This window comes from Scyliorhinus torazame, chromosome 9 (genome assembly GCF_047496885.1).
Source record: "Scyliorhinus torazame isolate Kashiwa2021f chromosome 9, sScyTor2.1, whole genome shotgun sequence".
Lineage (NCBI taxonomy): Eukaryota > Metazoa > Chordata > Chondrichthyes > Carcharhiniformes > Scyliorhinidae > Scyliorhinus > Scyliorhinus torazame.
Window position 1 is genome coordinate 21,379,938 of NC_092715.1, and position 23,394 is coordinate 21,403,331.

General features: G+C 45.2%; 2 protein-coding genes across 10 annotated transcripts in view; one reads left to right on the plus strand and one right to left on the minus strand.

The window, feature by feature from the left end:
* The window catches only part of haus3 (HAUS augmin-like complex, subunit 3), a 52,530-nt gene extending 47,908 nt beyond the window's left edge, over positions 1–4,622 (minus strand). Inside the window, exons 1-2 of one of the 6 annotated variants that reach the window (XM_072515668.1) lie at positions 4,482–4,622; positions 1,518–2,507 (exon numbers count right to left, since the gene is read on the minus strand). In XM_072515668.1, coding sequence (XP_072371769.1) covers positions 1,518–2,420 — 903 coding nt within the window. In that variant the 5' untranslated portion in view covers positions 2,421–2,507; positions 4,482–4,622. The other 5 variants (XM_072515665.1, XM_072515670.1, XM_072515666.1 and 2 more) reach the window with 5 other exon arrangements.
* A 189-nt stretch (positions 4,623–4,811) lies between these two features.
* LOC140429101 (PRELI domain-containing protein 1, mitochondrial-like) overlaps positions 4,812–23,394 on the plus strand; it is a 47,405-nt gene continuing 28,822 nt past the window's right edge. For 2 of the 4 annotated variants that reach the window (XM_072515673.1, XM_072515674.1), the window contains exon 1: positions 4,812–5,002. The gene's annotated coding sequence lies outside the window, so the exon portion shown is untranslated. Of the gene's footprint in view, positions 5,003–17,637; positions 17,856–23,394 lie in introns of all 4 variants that reach the window. The other 2 variants (XM_072515672.1, XM_072515671.1) reach the window with 2 other exon arrangements.

The following is a 23,394-nucleotide window of genomic DNA, read 5'->3' on the forward strand; positions in this document are numbered from 1 at the left end:
AGCCATGTGTTCGGTCTCTTTTGGATCTGGCCAGTGCCAGCCCAATTGTAGCAGGAACAGCCAACCAAGTTCAAGACCAACAATCGCTATCTGACGGATGAGGCCAGCAGAGACAGAGCTACTTTCTTCGAACCAGCCAAGTGAAATCCAGATAAAGGCCTCATCCATTTGCACAGTGCCGGTCGCCCTGAAGTTAAGTATAGGTTATTGTAGCTGATAGTTGTCGTTTAGCTCGTTGTAGATATTGTGTTTGCATGTTGAGATAGCTCTTATGTAAATAAACCATCTTTTGAACTGACTAACTGGTTGTGTGGTCATTTGATCCATATCAGGGAAGGCTTGTGGTTCACCAAGACAAATAGAAATACCCACGGTATTGGTGACGCTTTTGGGACTGAAACAGAGCAACAATGGCTTCTTTGATATGTTTAGGGTGGAAGCTGGAGAAGTGGAGCATCATGAGGTTATCCGTGGGCTTGTGGTAAAGTGAAGTGTTGAGGTGACAGTCCTTGATGGAGATGAGTGGCCCCAAGGATGCAACCGATTTTGGAGAGTAGTCCACGGTGAGCCTGATGGTGGGATGGAACTTATTGATGCCATCGTGTAGTCGTTTCAGCGATTCTTCGCCGTGGGTCCAAAGGAAAAAAATGTAAGTGGGTAAGCGTTCAGGACGCACGACAACGCAAAATCGGCGAGCAGAAACTTATAGCCAAGTTCCGCACACGAGTATGGCCTCAACCGGGACCGTAGATTCATGTTGCATTACATTCATCCCCCACCATCTGGCCTGGGCTTGCAAATTCCTGGCTTGAGACAATTCACGCCTCTTTAACCTGGGTTACCCCTATCTCTGGATCTGTAAAGACTTAATTACCTGCAAATGCTCGCATTCAAAGCATTGTCTTGCATCTTTGACTTTCTCTATATACATGTTTCTGGAACATACCTCTTCATTCACCTGAGGAAGGAGCAGTGCTCCGAAAGCTAGTGATATTTGAGTCATATGGACTCAGTTTTCTCTTCGCCAATGCTGCCAGATCTGCTGAGTTTTTTCAGCATGGTCTGTTTTTATTTCTGATTTCTAGCATCCACATGTATTTTGCTGTTATTAATCGAGTATCTTTCACTGTAAAAGAATTGATTTTCTATAAACTTTGCACCAACCATTTCACAATTTGGCTATGGGTAAGGAGATCCTATCAAAAGCCTGCACTAATAATTCAGAGAATGTGAATTCCAATCCCAACATGGCAGACTAAAAAACTAAAATAAAAAGAATGGCAAAAGTAATCATGGAACTGCCAGATTGATTTGAGCTGCAATTTGTTCACGGAATATCCTCTTGGAAAGGAAATCTGCATCCTTACCTGGTCTCCTGGTAATTGTGTTATGAAGCACCCAGTTAATTTTGTTTAACTGTTTGAAACTGAAAAGAAGCTTGAACACTAGAGTCCTTCAAAAAAAAGGGGGAGAAAAGTTGTAGCAATTAGATTATCAACACTCAAAAATTGCCCTACCTTTCTGTTTCGCATGGAGGAAATTCTCTGCTCCATATACTGAAGTTTAACCTTGGTGCTCTGCTCTTTTGCTTTTGCCAAAATTAACTGTCGCTGGCCGCTGTTGTACGCTGCTTGGATTCGAGCCATTTGTTGCTGATATTCCTTGCAAACTTCATTACATTCTCCCTGAGAAGTTATGTCCACTAGCTGAAATTTTTTAATGTCGGAGCTTTCAACCAGCTCGGTTATGCCTTTAAAAAGTTGTTTCTTTGTATATTCAGTGAGAGCAGCCGTGCATTGTTCTTCCTGTTGCAAATAGCTGTCCAATACAAGCTGTGATAGAAAAATGGTCTGTTGTTCTGGTCTCCTTTCTGACACACTTGAATATATCGCAGACAGTTGCTGAACTTCTTCAAATACCTTTGACAGAGTGACATTTAATTTAGCATTTTCAGCAAACAACTGTTCTTGTGTCTCTCTTAACAATTTGGTACATTCTTCCTCCTCATTCTTTAGTCTCATTGGCATTTGACGTATTCCTGAAGTAATAAATTGCCGCTTATTCCGTTGTTGGATTTTAACATTTCGAGCCAGCTGTAGTGCCTTAACCTCCTCTTCCAATTTCTCAATTGTCATCTCTGGCAGATTGCCATATTTAGATTCTGCATCCTTAGGACATGTTGCCAAGACCTTATCCAAGTCTTTCTGGGCCAGATGATTTGCCTCTCCAATGCTCTCAAACTCGGTTAGCTCTTCTTCAGTCAATACATTCTGTTCATTTATACTATTACAAAACCATTCAGCAAATTCCTTTTCTTCTCCAATGTCAAACCACCAATCAAAATTCTCCCCATTCAGTCGATTGGATTGAGGGTAAGCAATTTTCCTTAATGTCTCTACAAATATTTTCCCACCACTCATAGTGGTTAGTGCATTAGAATTTGCTCTGGGGTCTGAATGAACAGAGATTTAAAATATCCAACTGCAACAAAGTGGGATGTTGGAGGTCTGTGTTAGAAAGAATATATTAACAAAAAACAAAAAGCAGTCTAGCATTTCTAAAATCAAAACAAAATCATAGAGATCAAAAAAGAACCAGGTTTCAGAGAATTTCACTCACTTTGTAGACAATAGTAATATTCCCATTAATGCAAAGCAGTACCTATTTTCTTTAATATTGAAAGTTACAGCTAAAGCAATTCTGTCAAACCATTCATTTAAATCCTGGGAATGCAATGTGAGGTATTGTCCAATTTCCCATTGTTGATCACTGAAGCGTCACCTGGAAAGAGAAGTAGCTCACCTGCTGGGGAAGGGAGACACAGATAACACCAGAGTAAGAAATGGTAATGTACTAGAGGGTATGCAATAACGTTTAAATTAGGTTGATGGTGCATATCAGTAAATGCACAAAGCATGATAAATGAGGTTGGTGAGCTGCAGGCACAGGTAAACACATTGTACTATGATGCTGTAGTGATAAGGGAACCAGTTGTTAAAAAAAGGGCAGGTACTAATATTCCTGAATATAAGGTGTTCAGGAAAGATAGGGAAGCAAAGAAAGGAGATGGGGTTGTAGTATTAAGAATATTACTGCAGTGGAGAGCTGTCCGATAGAGGTCAAGGACAGGATCTATTTAGTTAGCATTAAACAATAGAGGTAACATTATTACTACTGGGTATTTTCTATAACCAATTAGTTGGAATATAATATAAAAAGGAACAAATTTGCAAGGAAATTACAGGAGGCACAAAACTATATAGCGATAATGGAGTCAATTATGCCAATTATCCTAACAAACTTCAATAATAATAATCTTTTTCGTCACAAGTAGGCTTACATTAACACTGCAATTAAGTTACTGTGAAAAGTATATGAAATAGTGTATGGGCAGAGAGGACAAGAGTTTCCAGAAGAATATCCAGGAAAATTTTCTTAATCATCATGTTTCCGTCCCATTGCTAGATCGGAGGTACATCAAATGTCAGAAGACCATTTTGGGAAATGATCGTTATATCACATGGTTTTAAATTAGCTAAGAAAAAGGACGAGGAACAATCTAGTGTAAAAATTCTTCGGATGAAAACAGACCTGACACCGGTAAACTAGAATCAAAAGGTAAAACTGCAATACAACAATGCATTCTCTTTAAAAGGAGGTAGTTTGGTACAGTTAAGGTACATTACAAGGGAGAACGGTAGGGCAAACAAAGATTGAGCTCCCTGCATAACAAAAGAGACTGAGAGCCAGATGACACAAAGGGTGGATCTAATAGGTGTCATTGCAATAATACAAAAGAGAAGGCTGAATATAAAAAGAGCAGAGGGAAAATGAAAAAGGAAATATGCCTGCAAAGCTGAAGCTCATACGTTAAAAGGGACAGAGCAGCATGGACACAAGGTTGGCTTGGTCACAGAAACAGTTGTGGTAAAGGGCTCTGTTTTTTCAGCCTGGAGAAGAGCAGATTACTTGATTTCTCTTAAGGATCTAAACTTGGGTACAATTTCAAAATTTACAGATGATATAAAACTCAGAGGTCCTGTGAACCCTGAAGATCTATAAAAAAACAGATTCCTACAGTGGGGGAGGCCATTCGGGCCATCCAGTCTGCGCCATTCTCTCCCCAGACCCACCCCTCATTCTTCAATACCCCCGAGGAGGCAGGCCCAGTGTCCCCCATCTCTGCTGGAACGGAAGGGGCCGAACAGCCTCCGAGCTCCGGCCAGCCGAAAGGGTTGAGAAATGGCGCGAACCCGGGGCTGGACGGGAAGCTCGGACACAGCCGAAGCCAACTCAACAACCGGGAGCGGGAGGAGCTGAGCCGGGAGCGGGAGGAGCTGAGCCGGGCCCGGCGCCTCACTCCCGAAGCGGTCACCGGCCCCGCTCCAGCGTCCGAGCCCTGGCGGCGCGGTCGGCCTCAGTGAACAAGCGCGGTTTGCACTCTCTCTCGGCGATAACCCTGCGCGGCGCTGTCCGGTTACCGTTGGGAGCGGTTCCTCCAGGTGCCGCCGATTCGACCGGACTTCAATTCAAGATTCCCGCCTGTCGCTCACCAACCGCCCGCCGGTTTCCGTTAGCGCGCCTGCGCATTTCAGTCCCACGCGGACCGACGACTCCGACGGTGAGTCAAGAGGTTCCCCTTCTCCCTTCCGGCGGGCAGCGCCATCGGCAGGAGGGAGGACCGAGCAGCGGCGCCGCGACTGGGAGGACCAAGCGCCGCGACTGGGAGGACCAAGCGCCGCGACTGGGAGGACCGCTCACCAGCGCCGCCGCCCGGCGGGAGGTTATGGTAGCTGGAGGACAGCGTGGCCCGGGTGGTGGCAGGGGGAGGAGGAGGAGGGAAATGGAGGACGAAGTCCGGCGTGCTGGATAACTGCCGGCGGCGAACCGCACATGGGGGAAAGGCCGCCACTTCAAGCCGGCCAGAAGCGTTTGGAGGGGAGGGGAAGAGAGCTGGAGGTTATCGCGGCGGAGAGACAGGCCGAGGCCGGCCATGCTTTGGGTGAGTGTGTCAATCAGTCAGAGAGAGGCCTACTGGACAGGCTGTGCGTCCAGGAGGTCAAGCTGACTCCTCTGGGCACCCGCTCTGAGGGTTTCAATCAGACTGCTCTTTCAGTGGACCATGTCTCCGCGTAAATATGTACCTTGTTCAAAAAGAAAGGTTGTGAGGATAACCCCAACAATTACACACCAGCCTTCAGCTTCAATCAGTGGTGGGCAAACTCCTAGAAACGATTATTCAGGATAGAATGAGCACTCACATGGACAAATGTGGGTGGATTATTAATAGGAAGCAGAGGGCCAATGGATATTTTTCAGGCTGGAGAAAGGTTTGCAGTGGTGTTCCCCAGGGGCCGGTGTTGGGACTCTTACTTTTCATGATGTGCATTAATGACCTAGATCTTGGTGTGCAGGGAAAAGTTTGCGGAACTGAGGGGGCAGTGTGAAATTTGAAAAGGACATTGATAACAAAGAACAAAGAAATGTACAGCACAGGAACAGGCCCTTCGGCCCTCCAAGCCCGTGCCGACCATGCTGCCCGACTAAACTACAATCTTCTACACTTCCTGGGTCTGTATCCCTCTATTCCCATCCTATTCATGTATTTGTCAAGATGCCCCTTAAATGTCACTATCGTCCCTGCTTCCACCACCTCCGGTAGCGAGTTCCAGGCACCCACTACCCTCTGTAAAAAAGCTTGCCTCGTACATCTACTCTAAACCTTGCCCCTCTCACCTTAAACCTATGCCCCCTAGTAATTGACCCCTCTACCCTGGGGAAAAGCCTCTGACTATCCACTCTGTCTATGCCCCTCATAATTTTGTAGACCTCTATCAGGTCGCCCCTCAACCTCCGTCGTTCCAGTGAGAACAAACCAAGTTTATTCAACCGCTCCTCATAGCTAATGCCCTCCATACCAGGCAGCATTCTGGTAAATATCTTCTGCACCCTCTCTAAAGCCTCCACATCCTCCTGGTAGTGTGGCGACCAGAATTGAACACTATACTCCAAGTGTGGCCTAACTAAGGTTCTATACAACTGCAACATGACTTGCCAATTCTTATACTCAATGCCCCGGCCAATGAAGACAAGCATGGCGTATGCCTTCTTGACTACCTTCTCCACCTGTGTTGCCCCTTTCAGTGACCTGTGGACCTGTACTCCTAGATCTCTTTGACTGTCAATACTCTTGAGGGTTCTGCCATTCACTGTATATTCCCTACCTGCATTAAACCTTCCAAAATGCATTACCTCACATTTGTCCGGATTAAACTCCATCTGCCATCTCTCCGCCCAAGTCTCCAAACAATCTAAATCCTGCTGTATCCTCTGACAGTCCTCATCGCTATCCGCAATTCCACCAACCTTTGTGTCGTCTGCAAACTTACTAATCAGACCAGTTACATTTTCCTCCAAATCATTTATATATACTACAAACAGCAAAGGTCCCAGCACTGATCCCTGTGGAACACCACTGGTCACTGCCCTCCAATTAGAAAAGCATCCTTCCATTGCTACTCTCTGCCTTCTATGACCTAGCTAGTTCTGTATCCACCTAGCCAGCTCACCCCTGATCCTGTGTGACTTCACCTTTTGTACTAGTCTACCATGAGGGACCTTGTCAAAGGACTTACTGAAGTCCATATAGACAACATCCACTGCCCTACCTGCATCAATCATCTTAGTGACCGCCTCGAAAAACTCTATCAAGTTAGTGAGACACGACCTCCCCTTCACAAAACCATGCTGCCTCTCACTAATACGTCCATTTGCTTCCAACTGGGAGTAGATCCTGTCTCGAAGAATTCTCTCCAGTAATGTCCCTACCACTGAAGTAAGGCTCACCGGCCTGTAGTTCCCTGGATTATCCTTGCTACCCTTCTTAAACAGTATTCTCTTTGGTGAATACTGACGCAAAGTATTCATTTAGTACCTCGCCCATTTCCTCTGGCTCCACACATAGATTCCCTCCCCTGTCCTTCAGTGGGCCAACCCTTTCCCTGGATACCCTCTTGCTTTTTATGTACGTGTAAAAAGCCTTGGGATTTTCCTTAACCCTATTTGCCAATGACTTTTCGTGACCCCCTTCTAGCCCTCCTGACTCCTTGCTTAAGTTCCTTCCTACTTTCCTTATATTCCACACAGGCTTCGTCTGTTCCCAGCCTTTTAGCCCTGACAAATGCCTCCTTTTTCTTTTTGACGAGGCCTACAATATCTCTCGTTATCCAAGGTTCCCGAAAACTGCCGTATTTATCCTTGTTCCTCACAGAAACATGCCGGTCCTGAATTCCTTTCAACTGACACTTGAAAGCCTCCCACATGTCAGATGTTGATTTGTCCTCAAACATCCGCCCCCCAATCTATGTTCTTCAGTTCCCGCCTAATATTGTTCTAATTAGCCTTCCCCCAATTTAGCACATTCATCCTAGGACCACTCTTATTCTTGTCCACCAGCACTTTAAAACTTACTGAATTGTGGTCACTGTTCCTGAAATGCTCCCCTACTGAAACTTCTACCACCTGGCCGGGCTCATTCCCCAATACCAGGTCCAGTACCGCCCCTTCCCTAGTTGGACTGTCTACATATTGTTTTAAGAAGCCCTCCTGGATGCTCCTTACAAACTCCACCCCGTCTAAGCCCCTGGCACTAAGTGAGTCCCAGTCAATATTGGGGAAGTTGAAGTCTCCCATCACCACAACCCTGTTGTTTTTACTCTTTTCCAAAATCTGTCTACCTATCTGCTCCTCTATCTCCCGCTGGCTGTTGGGAGGCCTGTAGTAAACCCCCAACATTGTGACTGCACCCTTCTTATTCCTGATCTCTACCCATATAGCCTCACTGCCCTCTGAGGTGTCCTCCCGCAGTACAGCTGTGATATTCTCCCTAACCAGTAGCGCAACTCCGCCACCCCTTTTACATCCCCCTCTATCCCGCCTGAAACATCTAAATCCTGGAACGTTTAGCTGCCAATCCTGCCCTTCCCTCAACCAGGTCTCTGTAATGGCAACAACATCATAGTTCCAAGTACTAATCCAAGCTCTAAGTTCATCTGCCTTACCCGTAATACTTCTTGCATTAAAACATATGCACTTCAGGCCACCAGACCCGCTGTGTTCAGCAACTTCTCCCTGTCTGCTCTGCCTCAGAGCCCCACTGTCCCTATTCCCTAGTTGTCCCTCAGTGCTCTCACCTTCTGACCTATTGCTCATGTGCCCACCCCCCTGCCATACTAGTTTAAACCCTCCCGTGTGACACTAGCAAACCTCGCGGCCAGTATATTTATGCCTCTCCAGTTTAGATGCAACCCGTCCTTATGTAGGTCACACCTGCCCCGGAAGAGCTCCCAGTGGTCCAGATAACGGAAACCCTCCCTCCTACACCAGCTGTTTAGCCATGTGTTTAGCTGCTCTATCTTCCTATTTCTAGCCTCACTGGCACGTGGCACACGGAGTAATCCCGAGATTACAACCCTAGAGGTCCTGTCTTTTAACTTTCTGCCTAGCTCCCTGAACTCCTGCTGCAGGACCTCATGCCCCTTCCTGCCTATAAGTTGGTGGAGTTGCCAGGTAGGTGCCAGATGAAATTCAATGTGGAGAAATGTGAAATGACACATTTTGGTAAGAAGAGCATGGAGAGACAGTGTAAAATAAGGGGTAAAATTCTTAAAGGGATGCTGGAGCGGAGGGACCAGGGTGTATATGTGTATAGACCATTGTAGGTGGCAGGACAGGTGGAGAGAACAGTTAATAAAGTATCTAGTACTCTGGGATATATTAACAGGGGCGTAGAATGCAAGAACAAGGAGATTATGCTGAACTTGTACAAGACACTAGTTAGACCTCAATTAGAATCTAATAATATCTATAATCTTTATTAGTGTCACAAGTAGGCTTATGTTAACACTGCAATTAAGTTACTGTGAAAAGCCCCTAGTCGCCACACTCCGCCTGTTCGGGTACACAGAGGGAGAATTCAGAATGTCCAATTGACCTAATAAGCACGCCTTTCGGGTACAACTGTGTATAGTTCTGGATACTATAGAAAGGATGTGAACGCATTGGAGAGGGTGCAGAAGAGATTTACAAGAATGATTCCAAGGTTGAGAAAATTCTTATGAGGATAGATTTGGAGAGATTGGGAATGTTCTGCTTGGAGAGAAGAGTTCTAAGAGGAGATTTGATTGAGATGTTCAAAATCAGTGGGAGAGCTGGATGGAGTAGATACCTGTCCCCCGTTGTACAATGATCAAGAACGAATTGCGGGCAGATTTAAAGTGATTTGCAAAAGAATCAAATGTGTTGTGCAAAAAAACCTTTTCACACGAGTGGTTCTGTCTGGAATGCACGGCCTGGATGTGTGGTGCAGACACGTTCAATCGAGGCATTCAAGAGGGCATTGGATGATTACTTCTATTCAAGTAATGTGCGTGGGTACATGGGAAAGGCCACGGGATGGCACTAAGTCAGGATGTCGTTTAGAGACCTGGTGCAGACATGATGCTCCAAATGGCCTACCTCTGTGCTGTAACAATTCTTTGATTCCTTCCCACTTAGATTCAGCCTTTCACAGTAACCTCATTGCAATGTAAGCCTACTTGTGAAAAAAGATTATTAAATTAAATTTACTGGAGCCCTGATTATCGAGTGCTAAAATGTCCATGAGAGTGGTTCCACAGATAAGGAACTTCAGTTATGCAGATTGGCAAAGTTGTGACTTTTATCCTCGAAGAAAACGTTGAGGGGAGATTTGATAGAGATGTTGAAAATCATGAGGGGTCTGGACAGAGTTAATGGGAAGAAACTGTTCCCATTGGTGGAAGGGTCAAGAATAAGAGGGCACATGTTTCAGGTAATTGACAAAAGAACCAATGGTGGCATGAGGAGAAATATAACCATTCAGTGATTTTGAATTCAGCCTCACTCTAGAGGTTATCACCTGTGATCATACAGCACAAGAGGCCATTCGAGCCAACACGCCCGTGCAATCCAGCAATCCATTTGTCCATTCTGTCCTACTCTTCCCCCAGAGACTTGCATTTCTTTTCAAGGATGTATCCAATTGCCATATACTGTCGTGTTTCAGAAGAGATGTTTAACCAGGTCCTCTCAGGTGCACATAAAAGATCCTATGGCTCCATTTCAAAGAGGGACAGGAGAACAAACAAAGAAAAGTACAGCACAGGAACAGGCCCTTCGGCCCTCCAAGCCTGTGCCGACTATGCTGCCCGTCTAAACTAAAATCTTCTACACTTCCTGGGTCCGTACCCTCTATTCTCATCCTATTCATGTATTTGTCAAGATGCCCCTTAAATGTCACTCTCGGCCCTGTTTCCACCACCTCCTCCGGCAGCGAGTTCCAGGCACCCACTACCCAGTTACCAGGCCACTATTTCATATTCATGCCTGCGATATGAAGATCACTGGTTAGGCCAGCATGTATTGCCCATCCCTAATTGCCCTTGAGAAGGTAGTGATAAGCTGTCTTCTTGGACCACTGCAGTCCATGTGGTGTAGGTGCACCCACTATTAGGAGGGATGATCTGGAAGAAGGAACTGAAGGCACTGTTGCTAAGTTTTCAGATGATACAAAGATCTATAGAGGGACAGGTCGTATTGAAGCAAGGGGGCTGCAGAAGGATTTGGACAGGCTAGGAGAGTGGGCAATGAAGTGGCAAATGAAATACATTGCGGAAAAGTGTGAGGTTATGCACTTTGGAAGGAGGAATTTAGGCATAGACAATTTTCTAAATGGGGAATTGCTTAGGAAATCAGAAACACTTGGAAGGACTTGGGAATTCTTGTTCATGATTCTCTTAAGGTTAATGTGCAGGTTCAGTCGGCAGTTAAGAAGGCAAATGCAATGTTAGCATTCATGTCAAGAGGGCTCTAATACAAGACCAGGGATGTACTTCTGAGGCTGTATAAAGCTCTGGTCAGACCCCATTTGGAGTATTGTGAGCAGTTTTGGGCCCCGTATCCAAGGAAGGATGTGCTGGCCTTGGAAAGGGTCCAGGCGAGGTTCACAAGAATGATCCCTGGAATGAAGAACTTGTCGTATGAGGAACAGTTGAGGACTCTGGGTCTGTACTCGTTGGAGTTTAGAAGGATGAGGGGGGGTCTTATTGAAACTTACAGGATACTGCGCGGCCTGGATAGAGTGGACGTGGAGAGGATATTTCCACTTGTAGGGAAACTAAAACCAGAGGACACCATCTCAGACTAAAGGGACGATCCTTTAAAACAGAGATGAGGAGGAATTTCTTCAGCCAGAGGGTGGTGAATCTGTGGAACTCTTCCGCAGAAGGCCAAATCATTGAGTGTCTTTAAGACAGAGTTAGATAGGTTCTTGATTAATAAGGGGATCAGGGCTTATGGGGAGAAGACAGGAGAATGGGGATGAGAAAATATCAGCCATGATTGAATGGCGGAGCAGACTCGATGGGCCGAGTGGTCTAATTCTGCTCCTATGTCTTATGGAATTCCAGGATATTGACCCAGTGACAGTGAAGGAGCAGCAATATATTTCCAAGTCAGGATGGTGCGTGGTTTAGAGGGAAATCTGGAGGTGGTGACGTTCTAATAGGCCTACTGCCCTTGTCCTTCTTGGCGGTAGAGATGACGACTGTAGAACATGCTGTCAAAGACACCTTGGTGAGCTGCTACAGTACCTCTTGCAGATGATGCACATGGCTGCTACTGTGGGGGAGGGAGTGATTGTTCAAAGTGGTAAATGGGGTGCCAGTCAAGCAGGTTGTCATATCCTGGATGATGTCGAGCTTACTATCAATATCCCACTTCACCGTAAACATTCCCAATTAAACATCTCCTTCTCTATCCCACAATAGGAATGACTGTGTTTTCCAGCATAGCCTGCAGCTCCTTTGGTGAGAGATCATCTGTTTGTATCCTGAATCGCATTGTCCTGTTCATTCACCACCCCAGCGTTTGCTGACCTACGGTGGCTTTTTAAAAAAAAAAATTCTCTTCCCCATTTACAATCCCTCCGTACCCTTGTGTCCTCCTCCAGCCCTGCAATCCTCCAATGATCTCTGTACTCCTCCAAAAAGGAGATAAAAAGTTTGTGGCACCACAGGGAAAGGAGGGGGGAGTGGGGCTTGCTCTTGCAGAGATCCAGCACAGACACAACAGGCTGAATGGCTTCACGGTAACAGAGTGGTTAGCACTATGGCTTACGTGGGTTTCCTCCGGGTGCTCCGTTTTCCTCCCACAAGCCCCAAAAGACATGCTTTTAGGTGAATTGGACATTCTGAATTCTCCCTCAGTGTACCCGAACAGGTGCCGGAATGTGGTGACTAGGGGCTTTTCACAGTAACTTCACTGTAGTGTTAATGTATGCCTACTTATGATAGTAAAGATTTTTTATAGTATGACTTTTCTTCTAGCAAGGCTGAGAGAGATGTTTCCTCTCCAGCTTTCTAAAATCAACCGCTTCCAGCCGAGCTGTGAGAGCTGCCTTCTCATGATCTATCTCCAACTGCAATCAAATTAGCTAAACAAACTTAAATGCTTCTCTATCTTACAAGGCCCTAGTTGCTAAGTAACACCCACGTACCTCTGCTGGCCTATTTATTCTTCACGCCGTGGTCCTCTCTAAGCACAATAGAAACACAGTTGGAACTTTGTCCAGCATGAATCTAACTATAGATTTTACGCTTCCAGGCACAGAAACATTAAATTAAACCCATTCTAAACTACACCATGCGCAGAGTCTTATCAAACAATGGCAAATTTTAAGTCCCCGTGTGAAAAGCTGAGTGGTTGGCAGAATTTCTCATGGAATCTTGAGCCTCTTAGAAAAAGAATGTGAGATGGCATAGTTTTGTTTTGTAGAAAATAATTTATCGAGGCATTTATAATTTTCAACATCAAATTTCAACAAAAACCACAACAATATAACCAACAAACCCTCCGGACACAAATCACAGCCAACATGGCTTATGCAAACAGCGCCAACCTTCCCCAGCCACCATTGGTTCTCCTGCCCTTACTTGAGTGGGCATAGTTTACGGTGCCACTCTGGCGAGGCGGGGACTCCTAAAGCTGGGGACTGGTTTCAAACAGATCAGGATGCCTTCCTTAGAGGATGCCGTGGCCAGCACTGCATGGTAGCAGTGATTAGCACTGCTGCATCACAGCGCCAGAGACCCGGGTTCAATTCCACCCTCGGGCGACTGTCTGTGTAGAGTCTGCACGTTCTACCTGTCTCTATGTGGGTTTCCTCTAGGTGCTCCGATTTCCTCCCACAGTCCAAAGATGCGTGGGTTAGGTGGATTGACGATGCTAAATTGCCCTTAATGTCCAGGGATGTGCAGGTTTGGTTATGGGATTACAGGGATAGGTAGGGATGGACACTTGTAAATGGGCAGAGTGCTCATTTGAAGGGTCGGTGCGCACTCGATGGGCCGAATTACCTCCTTAGGGCCTTGCACTGGCACTGCCTTCTGGCACAGGTTAGAGACATGGAGTCGTACAATGCAGAAAAGGCCCTTCGGCCCATTGCGGTTGGCACTGCCAGGTTGCTTGAGTGATATCATACCGACGCTGGGTCAAGATTCCATGAGGTGGGAATGTCTGGAGAGAGTGCTCGTTAATGACACGCTAATATATTAAAATTAGGCTCTCGGGCTCCCGCGGCAGGACTCCGCCGGGGGAGAGGGTTGAATGTTCCAAAACCCGATCACACTGGAAAGAATCACGTTTTTCGATTCTCTCCAGATTTTGAGCCGGCGCTGAGTTTATCTCCAGATTTTGAGCCGGTGCTGAGTTTCTCACGGACAAGGAGAGGGGGGGGGGGCTCGAAAGCACGCCCCTCCCTTATTTCTAATATTTATCAATGCAAGTATAAAACTACCTTTGTGTTTGTAACAAGTGTGGTTAGGTTAAAGGCTTTCTCAGAAATGATTCAAAACAGCGATAATGATGCAATTCCTGTCGCAGTGACGTCAATCTATAAGTTGTACGCTGAATCACTTCCTGAGCGCAATATTACTCACTGTGGTTTGAGTTAGTTTATGGCCCAAACTATCATGTCCAACCCTAATACTGAAAACTTTGATAATCAAGCAGTAGAGATGATGTCGCCATTAAACCTGGTGGAACTTAATTCAGAAAACCTAAAGGTGTGGGGAAGGGCGTCAGCTGTGCACATTTGATGGGCACAGGATGAGACAGTTTATAGATTTGTAATAGAAAAGGTTTGTCAGCATGAGTGCAGAATCCAGACTGATGTCTCAGTGCAGTACTGAGGGAATGCTGCACTGTCCGAGTTGCTGTTTTCTGGGTGAGACATTAAACCGAGGTCCATCTGCTCTCAAGTGGACAATAAAGATTCAATGGCATTATTCGAAAAAGAGCTATCCTGACCATATTTATTCCACAATCTACAGTATTTTTTAAAAGTTACGTTTATCTGGGCATAGACCCATTGCTATTTGTGGGAGCTTGCTTTGCACAAATTGATGCCCCTGTTTCCTACGCTAGAACAGTCACGATACTTCACAGATAAATAGAATCTCTACAGTGCAGAAGGAGTCCATTCGGCCCATCGGGTCAGCACAGACCCTCTGAAAGAGCACCCGACCTAGGCCCATACCCCCATCCTATCCCCGTAACCCTGGATGTAAAGCTTAGGCAGCAAAACCAAACTGTTTGCAATCTTGGTGTCATTTTTGTCAGTGAGATGAGGTGTCAACCACATATCAGTGCCATCTTTCACATCACCTATTTCCACATCTGTACCATTGTTTGACTCCACTTATTTCTCAGCTCATCTGCTGTTGAAATCCTCATTCATTTGTTACCTCCAAATTTGACTTTTCAACACCTACTTCGTAACCACCCCTGTTCTACTCTCTGTAAATTTCACATCATATAAAACTCTGCATAACATATCCTAACTCGCACCAAATTCCTTTCTCCTATCAGCACTGCACTCATTGATCTACATTGGCTCCCGGTTAAGCAGCGTCTCGCCTTTTTGGAACTCATGGGTATGTCTCATTGTGGAATTGAGCTGTGGAGAATAGGAAGGTTCCTGGTTTGATCCTGGATCTGCTAATGTAAAAATTGGCCAGAATTCCCTTGACTGAACACAATCTGAAAGTGTGTGTGTGTGGGGGGGGGGGGGGGGGAGTTCAGCTTAATGTTATTTTAAAGTGTGTAGAAATAGGAATGAGAAAGGAGTTCAGCCTGTTCAGCTGTCCTATTATTTAGTGTCCAGTAAGATATTATCCATCTTGGCCTCGCCACTAAAAAGTGGTTATCAGATCCCCTCAATGCTACTGAGTCTGCATTCTTGGCGATGGATGACCTATTACATTAACTTCCAAAAACAGGAAGTCATGCTGCACCGGTGCACCTTTGCATTGAGCTTTTTTTGATCCTTTTACCGGCCCCACCCTTCCAAGTCTTCTGTTTCATCCCAGGTAGCTTCTCCCTTGTGCACCAAACATTGTTTCACAGATGTGTCTGCCGTTGAGCTTCATTCTGTGCCTCGTGTTGCTAAACTCCGTTTTGAGTTCTGCCATAGACAGTTGTTTCAAGGCCAGTTCAAATTCGAATGATCAGACAGCAAAAAAAATGCCCAATTCAGGAAGCCTGTTAGCAGTCAACAAATGTTCTTCCATTAAAATGAACATGTTGCCTCGATTTCTGTTTATTTTTCAATGCCTGCCGATATTCCTGCCAAAGGCTTTTTTCAGAGAGATTGAGGGAAGGATTACGTTGTTCATATGGGGAGGGAAGGTGGCCAGAGTTAGAAAGGTGCTACTACAGAGGGGAAGGCTGGCAGAGGGTTTGGGTCTTCCGAACCTGACGTATTACTACTGGGCGGCGAATGTGGAGAAGGTGCGGAGCTGGGTCAGAGGGGTTGATTCCCAGTGGGTCAGAATGAAGGAGAGTTTGTACAGATGATCGGGATTGAAAGCACTGGCAACAGCGCCGCTCCCGATAGCCCCGGGGAAATACTCAGGGAGTCCGGTAATAATAACTTCATTGAGAATTTGGAGGCAGTTTCGCCAACACTTCGGGTTGGGGGCAGGGTCAAGGGAAATGCCGATTCGGGGGAACCACAGATTTGAGCCAGGGAGGTGGGATGGAAATTTTCGGAAATGGGAGGAGAAGGGGATTAAGACACTGAAGGACTTGTTTCTTAGGGGTCGGTTTGCAAGATTGAAAGAGCTGGAAGCGAAGTATGGTGGAGCAGGAGGAAATGTTTAGATACATGCAGGTTTGAGATTTTGCCGGAAAGGAGATACAGAACTTCCCGGAGGAGCCAGCCTCCACATCACTGGAGGTTTAGCTGATGATAGGGGGACTGGAGAAGGGGGGTAGTGTCAGCGGTCTACGGAGCTATTTTGAAGGAGGAGACGGCACCGCTGGAAGGGATCAAGCAAAGTGGGAGGAAGAGTTGGGAGAGGGTATGGAGGAGGGGTTCTGGTGTGAAGTGCTCCGGAGAATGAATGCCTCCACCTCGTGCGCGAGGTTGGGGCTGATACAGCTGAAGGTGGTATACAGAGCACACCTCACGAGGGCGAGGATGAGCTGATTCTTTGAAGGGGTAGAAGATGTGTGTGAACGTTGCCCCGCTAACCACGTTCATATCTTTTGGTCCTGTCCAAAGCTAGAGGATTACTGGAAGAAGGTTTTTAGGATAATTTCAAAAGTGGTGCACGTGGAACTGGACCCGGGCCCCTGGGAGGCCATATTCGGAGTGCCGGACCAGCCAGGGTTAGAAACGGGTGCGGAGGCAGATGTTGTAGCCTTCGCCTTGTTGATCGCCCGAAGGCGGATCCTGGTGGGTTGGAGGGCAGCCTCACCACCCTGTGCCCTGGCGTGGCGGGGGATCTGTTGGAATGTTTTGCGTTTGGTGGGAGGATGGGATCATTGTTATCGATATGGGGGTTGACATATTTGTTACTGATTATTGTTTATTGTTGGTACGTGTAAATCTGGGAGAAAATGCGAAAAAGGAGGAGAATAACGAAATATATTTTTTAAAAAACAAATGTTCTTCCATTCTATTCGTACTCAAAGCAATAGTAATAATATAGCCCCAACAGTTATTGCTCAAGCCATGAGGAGCCCCTGTTCAGTAAGCAAGCCTTGGCAATTGTACACTACTGACTGCTGAAATGATACAAAAAAACTCCAGGACACCGATGTATGGAAACCTAGTGGTATTGTTACAGGATCACTAATCCCGAGTCACAAGTTCAAATCCCACCAGCACAGTGCAAAACTTTAATTCAAGTAATTTTTTAAAATGTTGTATCTATAATGGTGACCATGAACCTACTAGATTGACATAATTCTGGTTCACTGATATCCTTTAGGAAAGGAAATCGGGGCGGCACGGGGGTTAGCACTGTTGCTTCACCGCACCAGGGTCCCAGGTTCGATTCCTGGCTTGGGTCACTGTCTGTGCGGAGTCTGCACGCTCTCCCCGTGCCTGCGGGGGTTTCCTCCGGGTGCTCCGGTTTCCTCCCACAAGTCTCGAAAGATGTGCTGTTAAGTAATTTGGACATTCTGAATTCGCCCTCCGTGATGTAAGCCTACTTGTGACAATAAAGATTATTATTATTTAAAAATCTGACATCCTTATCTGGTCTTGCCTAGATGTGACTGGATCGTCAGCAATGTGATTAACTCTTAACTGCCCTCTGGAATACCAGCCACTCAAGAAGACAGCTCACCACCAGCTTCCCGAGGGTGGTTCAGGCTGGCCCTTCACAGTGAGGTTCACGCCCGTGAATGTATTTTTAAAAAAACATATGTTCATTAGAACAGACAAAGTGAGGAGATCAAATCGAGAAATTCAAAATGATTTTGTGAAAGTAAGTCCGGTAAACCTGTTTTGTGAGATCTTAAATTTGGGATCGTCACCAAAAAAGATAAGAGAGATGTTATATTTTTTTCAATGTAAGCCTTACAGGGCAGCAGAAACCATGTTTGGAGCAGGATCCATGATGATTTTGAAAAGGAAGGTCGGTAAATTTGATTTAGATTTGTTTTCACCGAGGTACAGTGAAAAGCATTGTTCTGTGTACAGTACAGGGATCATTCCATACATGAAAAACATAGGACATATGATAAATACACAATGTAGATACATAGACACAGACATCGGTGAAACATATGGAGTGCAATGCTGTACAGTAGAGAAGATGCATAGAGAAATCAGTTCAGTCCATAAGAGGGTCATTCAGGTGTCTGGTAACCGTGGGGAAGAAGCTGTTTTTGAATCTGTTGGTGTGTGTTCTCAGACTTTTGCCATCTTCTGCCCGGTGGAAGAGGTTGGAAGAAAGAATAACCTGTGTGGGAGGGATTTTTGATTATGCTGCCCGCTTTCCCAGGGTAGTGGGAGGTGTAGACAGAGTCAATGGATAGGAGGCGGGTTGACGTGATGGACTGGGCTATAGTTTCTTATGGTCTTGGAAAAAAATTGGTCAGAGTCAATGTGGGCGTGCCGAATTTCCTTACTTTCCTGAGGAAGTATAGGCACTGTTGTGCTTTCTTGGTTATGGCGCAGTATGGGCGGACCAGGAAAGATTGTGGTGATCTGTACACCTAGGAATTTGAAACCATCTCCACCTCGGCTCCACTGATGCAGACAGGGGTGTGTACAATGTTTTGCTTCCTAAAGTCGATGGCCAGCACCTTAGTTTTGCTGACATTGAGGGAGAAAATGCCACTAGCTACTTGTGACACTAATAAAGATTATATAGGTTCTCATATCTCCCTCCTGTACTCAGACTCATCGTTGTTTGAGATCTGACCCACTACGGTCGTGTTATCAGCAAACTTGTAGATGGAGTTGGAGCCAAATTTTATTGAATTAGAAAATGTTAAACAGGTGTGAAGAATGGGAATAAAGATATGGCTCTTGCCCCTTCCTGTGCTGTAAAATTCCATAATTATCGAGATTGTGGAATGTTGGATAAACGTGTTGCATTTACAAGAAACCTTCTTCCAATTAATCAGAATTGGACCGTGGCAATCCACAAATGTTGACCATCCCTTGTACGTGTGCACTCATTAACCACCTTGATTTTAGATCACTCCTGGATGCTGAGACATGTGCGTCTCCAGCTTCCTCTTGCCCTCTTTCATTTTTATCGTAAGCCAGTTACAAATTCAATAGTTTCTGCTATTCTCGATTGTGGTTACTCCAGATGCTGCCTCATTAAGGTTCTATACAATTGCAGCAAGACATGTTTATTCCTGTACCCAGACCCCTAATTGCTTGTTGCGTCTGCAAACTATCTTTTGGTGACTAATGGAACAAGGACACCCAGATCCCTTTGGGCACCAAGACTCCAAAACCTCTCACCAATTAAGAAATACTCTGCCTTTTTCTCTTTTTTCTACCAAAGTGTATAACTTCACACTTATTCACATTATATTCCTTCTGCCATGTTCTTGTCCATTCACTTCGCCTGTCCAAGTTCCTTTGAAGCCTCCTTGCATCCTCACACAACTTATATTACCATCTAGTTCTGTGTCATCTACAAAATTGGAAATATTACATTTGTCCCCACATCCAAATCATTGATATAGATTGTGAACAGCTATGGCCTTATCACTGGTCCCTGCAGTACCCCACTAGTGACAACCTGCCATCCTGAGAATGACCTGTTTATTCCAGTCTCTCTTTTCTGTCTGTTAACCGATTCTCAATACAAACCAGTATATTATCCCCAATCCCATGTGCTCTAATTTTGTTTACTAAGTTCTTGGTGGGACCTTACCATACGCCTCCAGAAAATTCAAATGCACCACAAGTAACATCCTCAAAAAGCCCCAACAGGTTTGTCAACCATGATTTCCCGTTCATAATAATAAATTGCTTATTGTCACGAGTAGGCTTCAATGAAGTTACTGTGAAAATCCCCTAGTCGCCACATTCCGGCGCCTGTTCGGGCAGGCTGGTACGGGAATTGAACACGTGCTGCTGGCATTGTTCTGCATTACAAGTCAGCTATTTATCCCACTGTGCTAAACCAGCCCCATGTTGATTCTGCCCAATCAATGATTATTTCCTAGGCATCCAGTTATCACCTACTTTCTAATAGAATCTAACATTTTCCCTAATACGGTACAGCACGGTAACACAGTGGTTAGCTCTGTTGCTTCACAGCTCCAGGCTCCCAGGTTCGCTTCCCGGCTTGGGTCACTGTCTGTGCGGAGTCTGCACATTCTCCCTGTGTCTGCGTGGGTTTGCTCCGGTTTCCTCCCACAAGTCCCGAAAGACGTGCTGTTAGGTCATTTGGGCATTCTGAATTCTCCCTCCGTGTACCCGAACAGGCACCGGAATGTGGGGACTAGGGGATTTTCACAGTAACTTCATTGCAGTGTTAATGTAAGCCTACTTGTGACAATAATAACAATTATTAGTATTACTGCCGTCAAACTAACCAGTCTGCAGTATTGCTGCAAAAAGAGACACACTTTATTGATGCTTTTCGGCCTGCGCTCATCAGGGCAATTCACACAAATTCCAAATGTAATGGGAACAGAAAGTTATTTTGTATGAGAAGAGAATGCTGATTGCTGGCAAGTCGATTCTGATAGATAGAGGTGTTGCCATTAGGAATGCACCAGTTGATGGTAACTGACTGTTAATAGCTAAGCATTGTTTGAAATTGAAACCAGACAGCTTGACTCTTATTGGCCAAGACATTCCCCTGAGGAATGAACCAGCAAATGGCTGTCACTTATTTGTCTAGCTGGAAAGGGCGCAATGTATGTATTTACAAGGCTGCCGATCAAGCCAATCTTCTAGCACATAGAGCTGTAAGAATCCCAATGCACATATTGACCAGTGAAGGTAGACTTGTGATGGTTGTGGTACAGAACCTCCCTGGCCGAGTTCTAGCACACCAAGGAAAGGAAATTAATTTAATTGCTCCATTTTAAAGGTGAGTTTGGGCACATGATGGAGCCCGCCAACTTTCAACACTCAGGAATGTAGCTCATCCGGTCCAAGGGACTTGCCAACCTTCAATCCAATTCGTTTTTTGAGCGCTACATCTTTCTTAATACTAATTTATTTCAGTCATCAATTTCCATAAGTTCCCTGGTATTTCTAGGAGATTGTCTGTATCTTCCTCCGTGAAGACAGACATGAAGTAATCATTTAGTTTCTCTGCCATTTCCCTGTTCTCCATTGTAAATTCCCCTGCCCTTGCAATGGAACCACATTTTTCCTTGCTAATCCTTTCCTTTTTGCATACCTAAAGAAACCTTTAGTGGACCTTTATGTTTCTCACTGGCATACATTCGAAGGCATTCAACAAGGTGCTGCACAAAAGGTTGCTGCATAAGATGAAGGTGCATGGCGTTACAGGTACTTTAACAGCATGGATAGAGGATTGGTTAACCTAAAAGAAAGCAAAGAGTGGGGATAAATGAGTGTTTTTCTGGTAGGAGATCTGTGGCTAGTGGTGTGCCTCAGGGATCAGTGTTGGGACCGCCATTGTTTACAATTTACATAGATGGTTTGGAGTTGGGGACCAAGTGTAACGTGTCAAAGTTCGCAGATGACACTAAGATGAGTGGTAGAACAAAGTGTGCAGAGGGATATAGATAAGTGAGTGGGCAAGGGTCTGGCAGGTGGAGTACAATGTTAGTAAATGTGAGGTCATCTATTTTGGTAGGAATGACAGCAAAATGGGCTATTATTTAAATGGTAAAAAAATGCAGCATGCTGCTGTGCAGAGGGACCTGGGTGACCTTGTACAAGAATCGCAAAGGTTGGTACAGCGGGTAATTAAGAAGGCAAATGGAATGTTGTCCTTCGTTGCTAGAGGGATGGAGTTTAAAAACAGGGAGGTTATGTTGTAGCTGAATCGGGTGCTGGTGAGGCCACACCTAGAGTATTGTGTACGGTTTTGGTCTCCTTACTTGAGAAAGGATGAACTGGCACTGGAGGGGGTGCAGAGGAGATTCACTAGGTTGATTCCGGAGTTGAGAGGATTGGCTTATGAGGAGAGACTGAGTAGACCGGGACTATACTCATTGGAATTTAGAAGAATGAGGGGGGATCAGATAGAAACATATAAAATTATGAAAAGAATAGATAGGATAGAAACAGGGAGGTTGTGTCCACTGGCGGGTTAATTGAGAACTAGGGGGCGTAGCCTCAAAATAAGGGGGAGCAGATTTAGGACTGAGTTGAGGAGGAACATCTCCACCCAAAGGCTTGTGAATCTGTGGAATTCCTTGCCCAGTGAAGCAGTTGAGGCTAGCTCGTTGAATGTTTTTAAGGCAAAGACAGATAGGTTTTTGAACAGTAAAGAAATAAAAGGTTACGGTGAGCGGGTGGGGTAAGTGGAGATGAGTCCACAAAAAAGATCAGCCATGATCTTATTGAATGGCGGAGCAGGTTTGAAGGGCCAGATGGCCTACTCCTGCTCCTCGTTCTTATGTTCTTGTATTACTTTTCCCTTTCTTTATCAGTTTCATAATCACCCTTTGCGGATTCTAAATTTCTCTCAATCCTCGGGTTTACCACTTTTTCTAGCCAATTTATAAGCCACTTCCTTTGATCTTATGCAGTCTTTAATTTATTGGGTTAGCCATAGTTGATCAACCTTTTCCATTGGGTTTTTGTGTCTTTGGGGAATGTATATTTCTTGTAGACCGTGTATTACTAGCTTAAATACTAACCATTGCCTGTCTGCTGTCAATTTCTGTTGTGTATTTTCCAAGTCAACTTGCCCTCGTACCATCAAAATTTCCTTTCTACAGATTTGGATTTGTTTATTGTCACGTGTACCAAGGTACAGTGAAATGTATTTTTCTGCGAGCAGCTCAAACAGATCATTAAGTACATGAAAAGAAAAAGAAAATATATAATAGGGCAACACAAGGTACACAATGTAAATACATAGACATCGGCATCGGGTGAAGCATATAGGACTGTAGAATTAATTTAAGACTCTAGGTGGGATTTTCTGGCCATTCCCACTGGCGGGCTCATCCCGTCTTGCCGACTGCAAACCTCTGCCACAGGTTCCCCAGGGGAAGAAGGTGCGAACAATGGGAAACTCCATTGACAGCAGTGGGACCGGAATAGGGTGCTCGTGGGAAGGTAGTGATGTAGTGGTATTGTCACTAGACTAGTATCCAGAGAGCCAGGGTAATGCTCTGGGGTCATGGGTTCAAATCCAGCCATGGCAGATGGTGAAATTTGAATTCAATAAAAGTCTGGAATTGAACGTCTAATGATGACCATGACCATTGTCGATTGTCATAAAAACCCATCTGGTTCACTAATGTCCTTTGTTGCTCTTATTAGCCTTAATTTTATTAGCTCTAATTCTGTCACCTTTGCTCACGAGTCGCCAGGTATCTTTCTGATACCGCCACGTG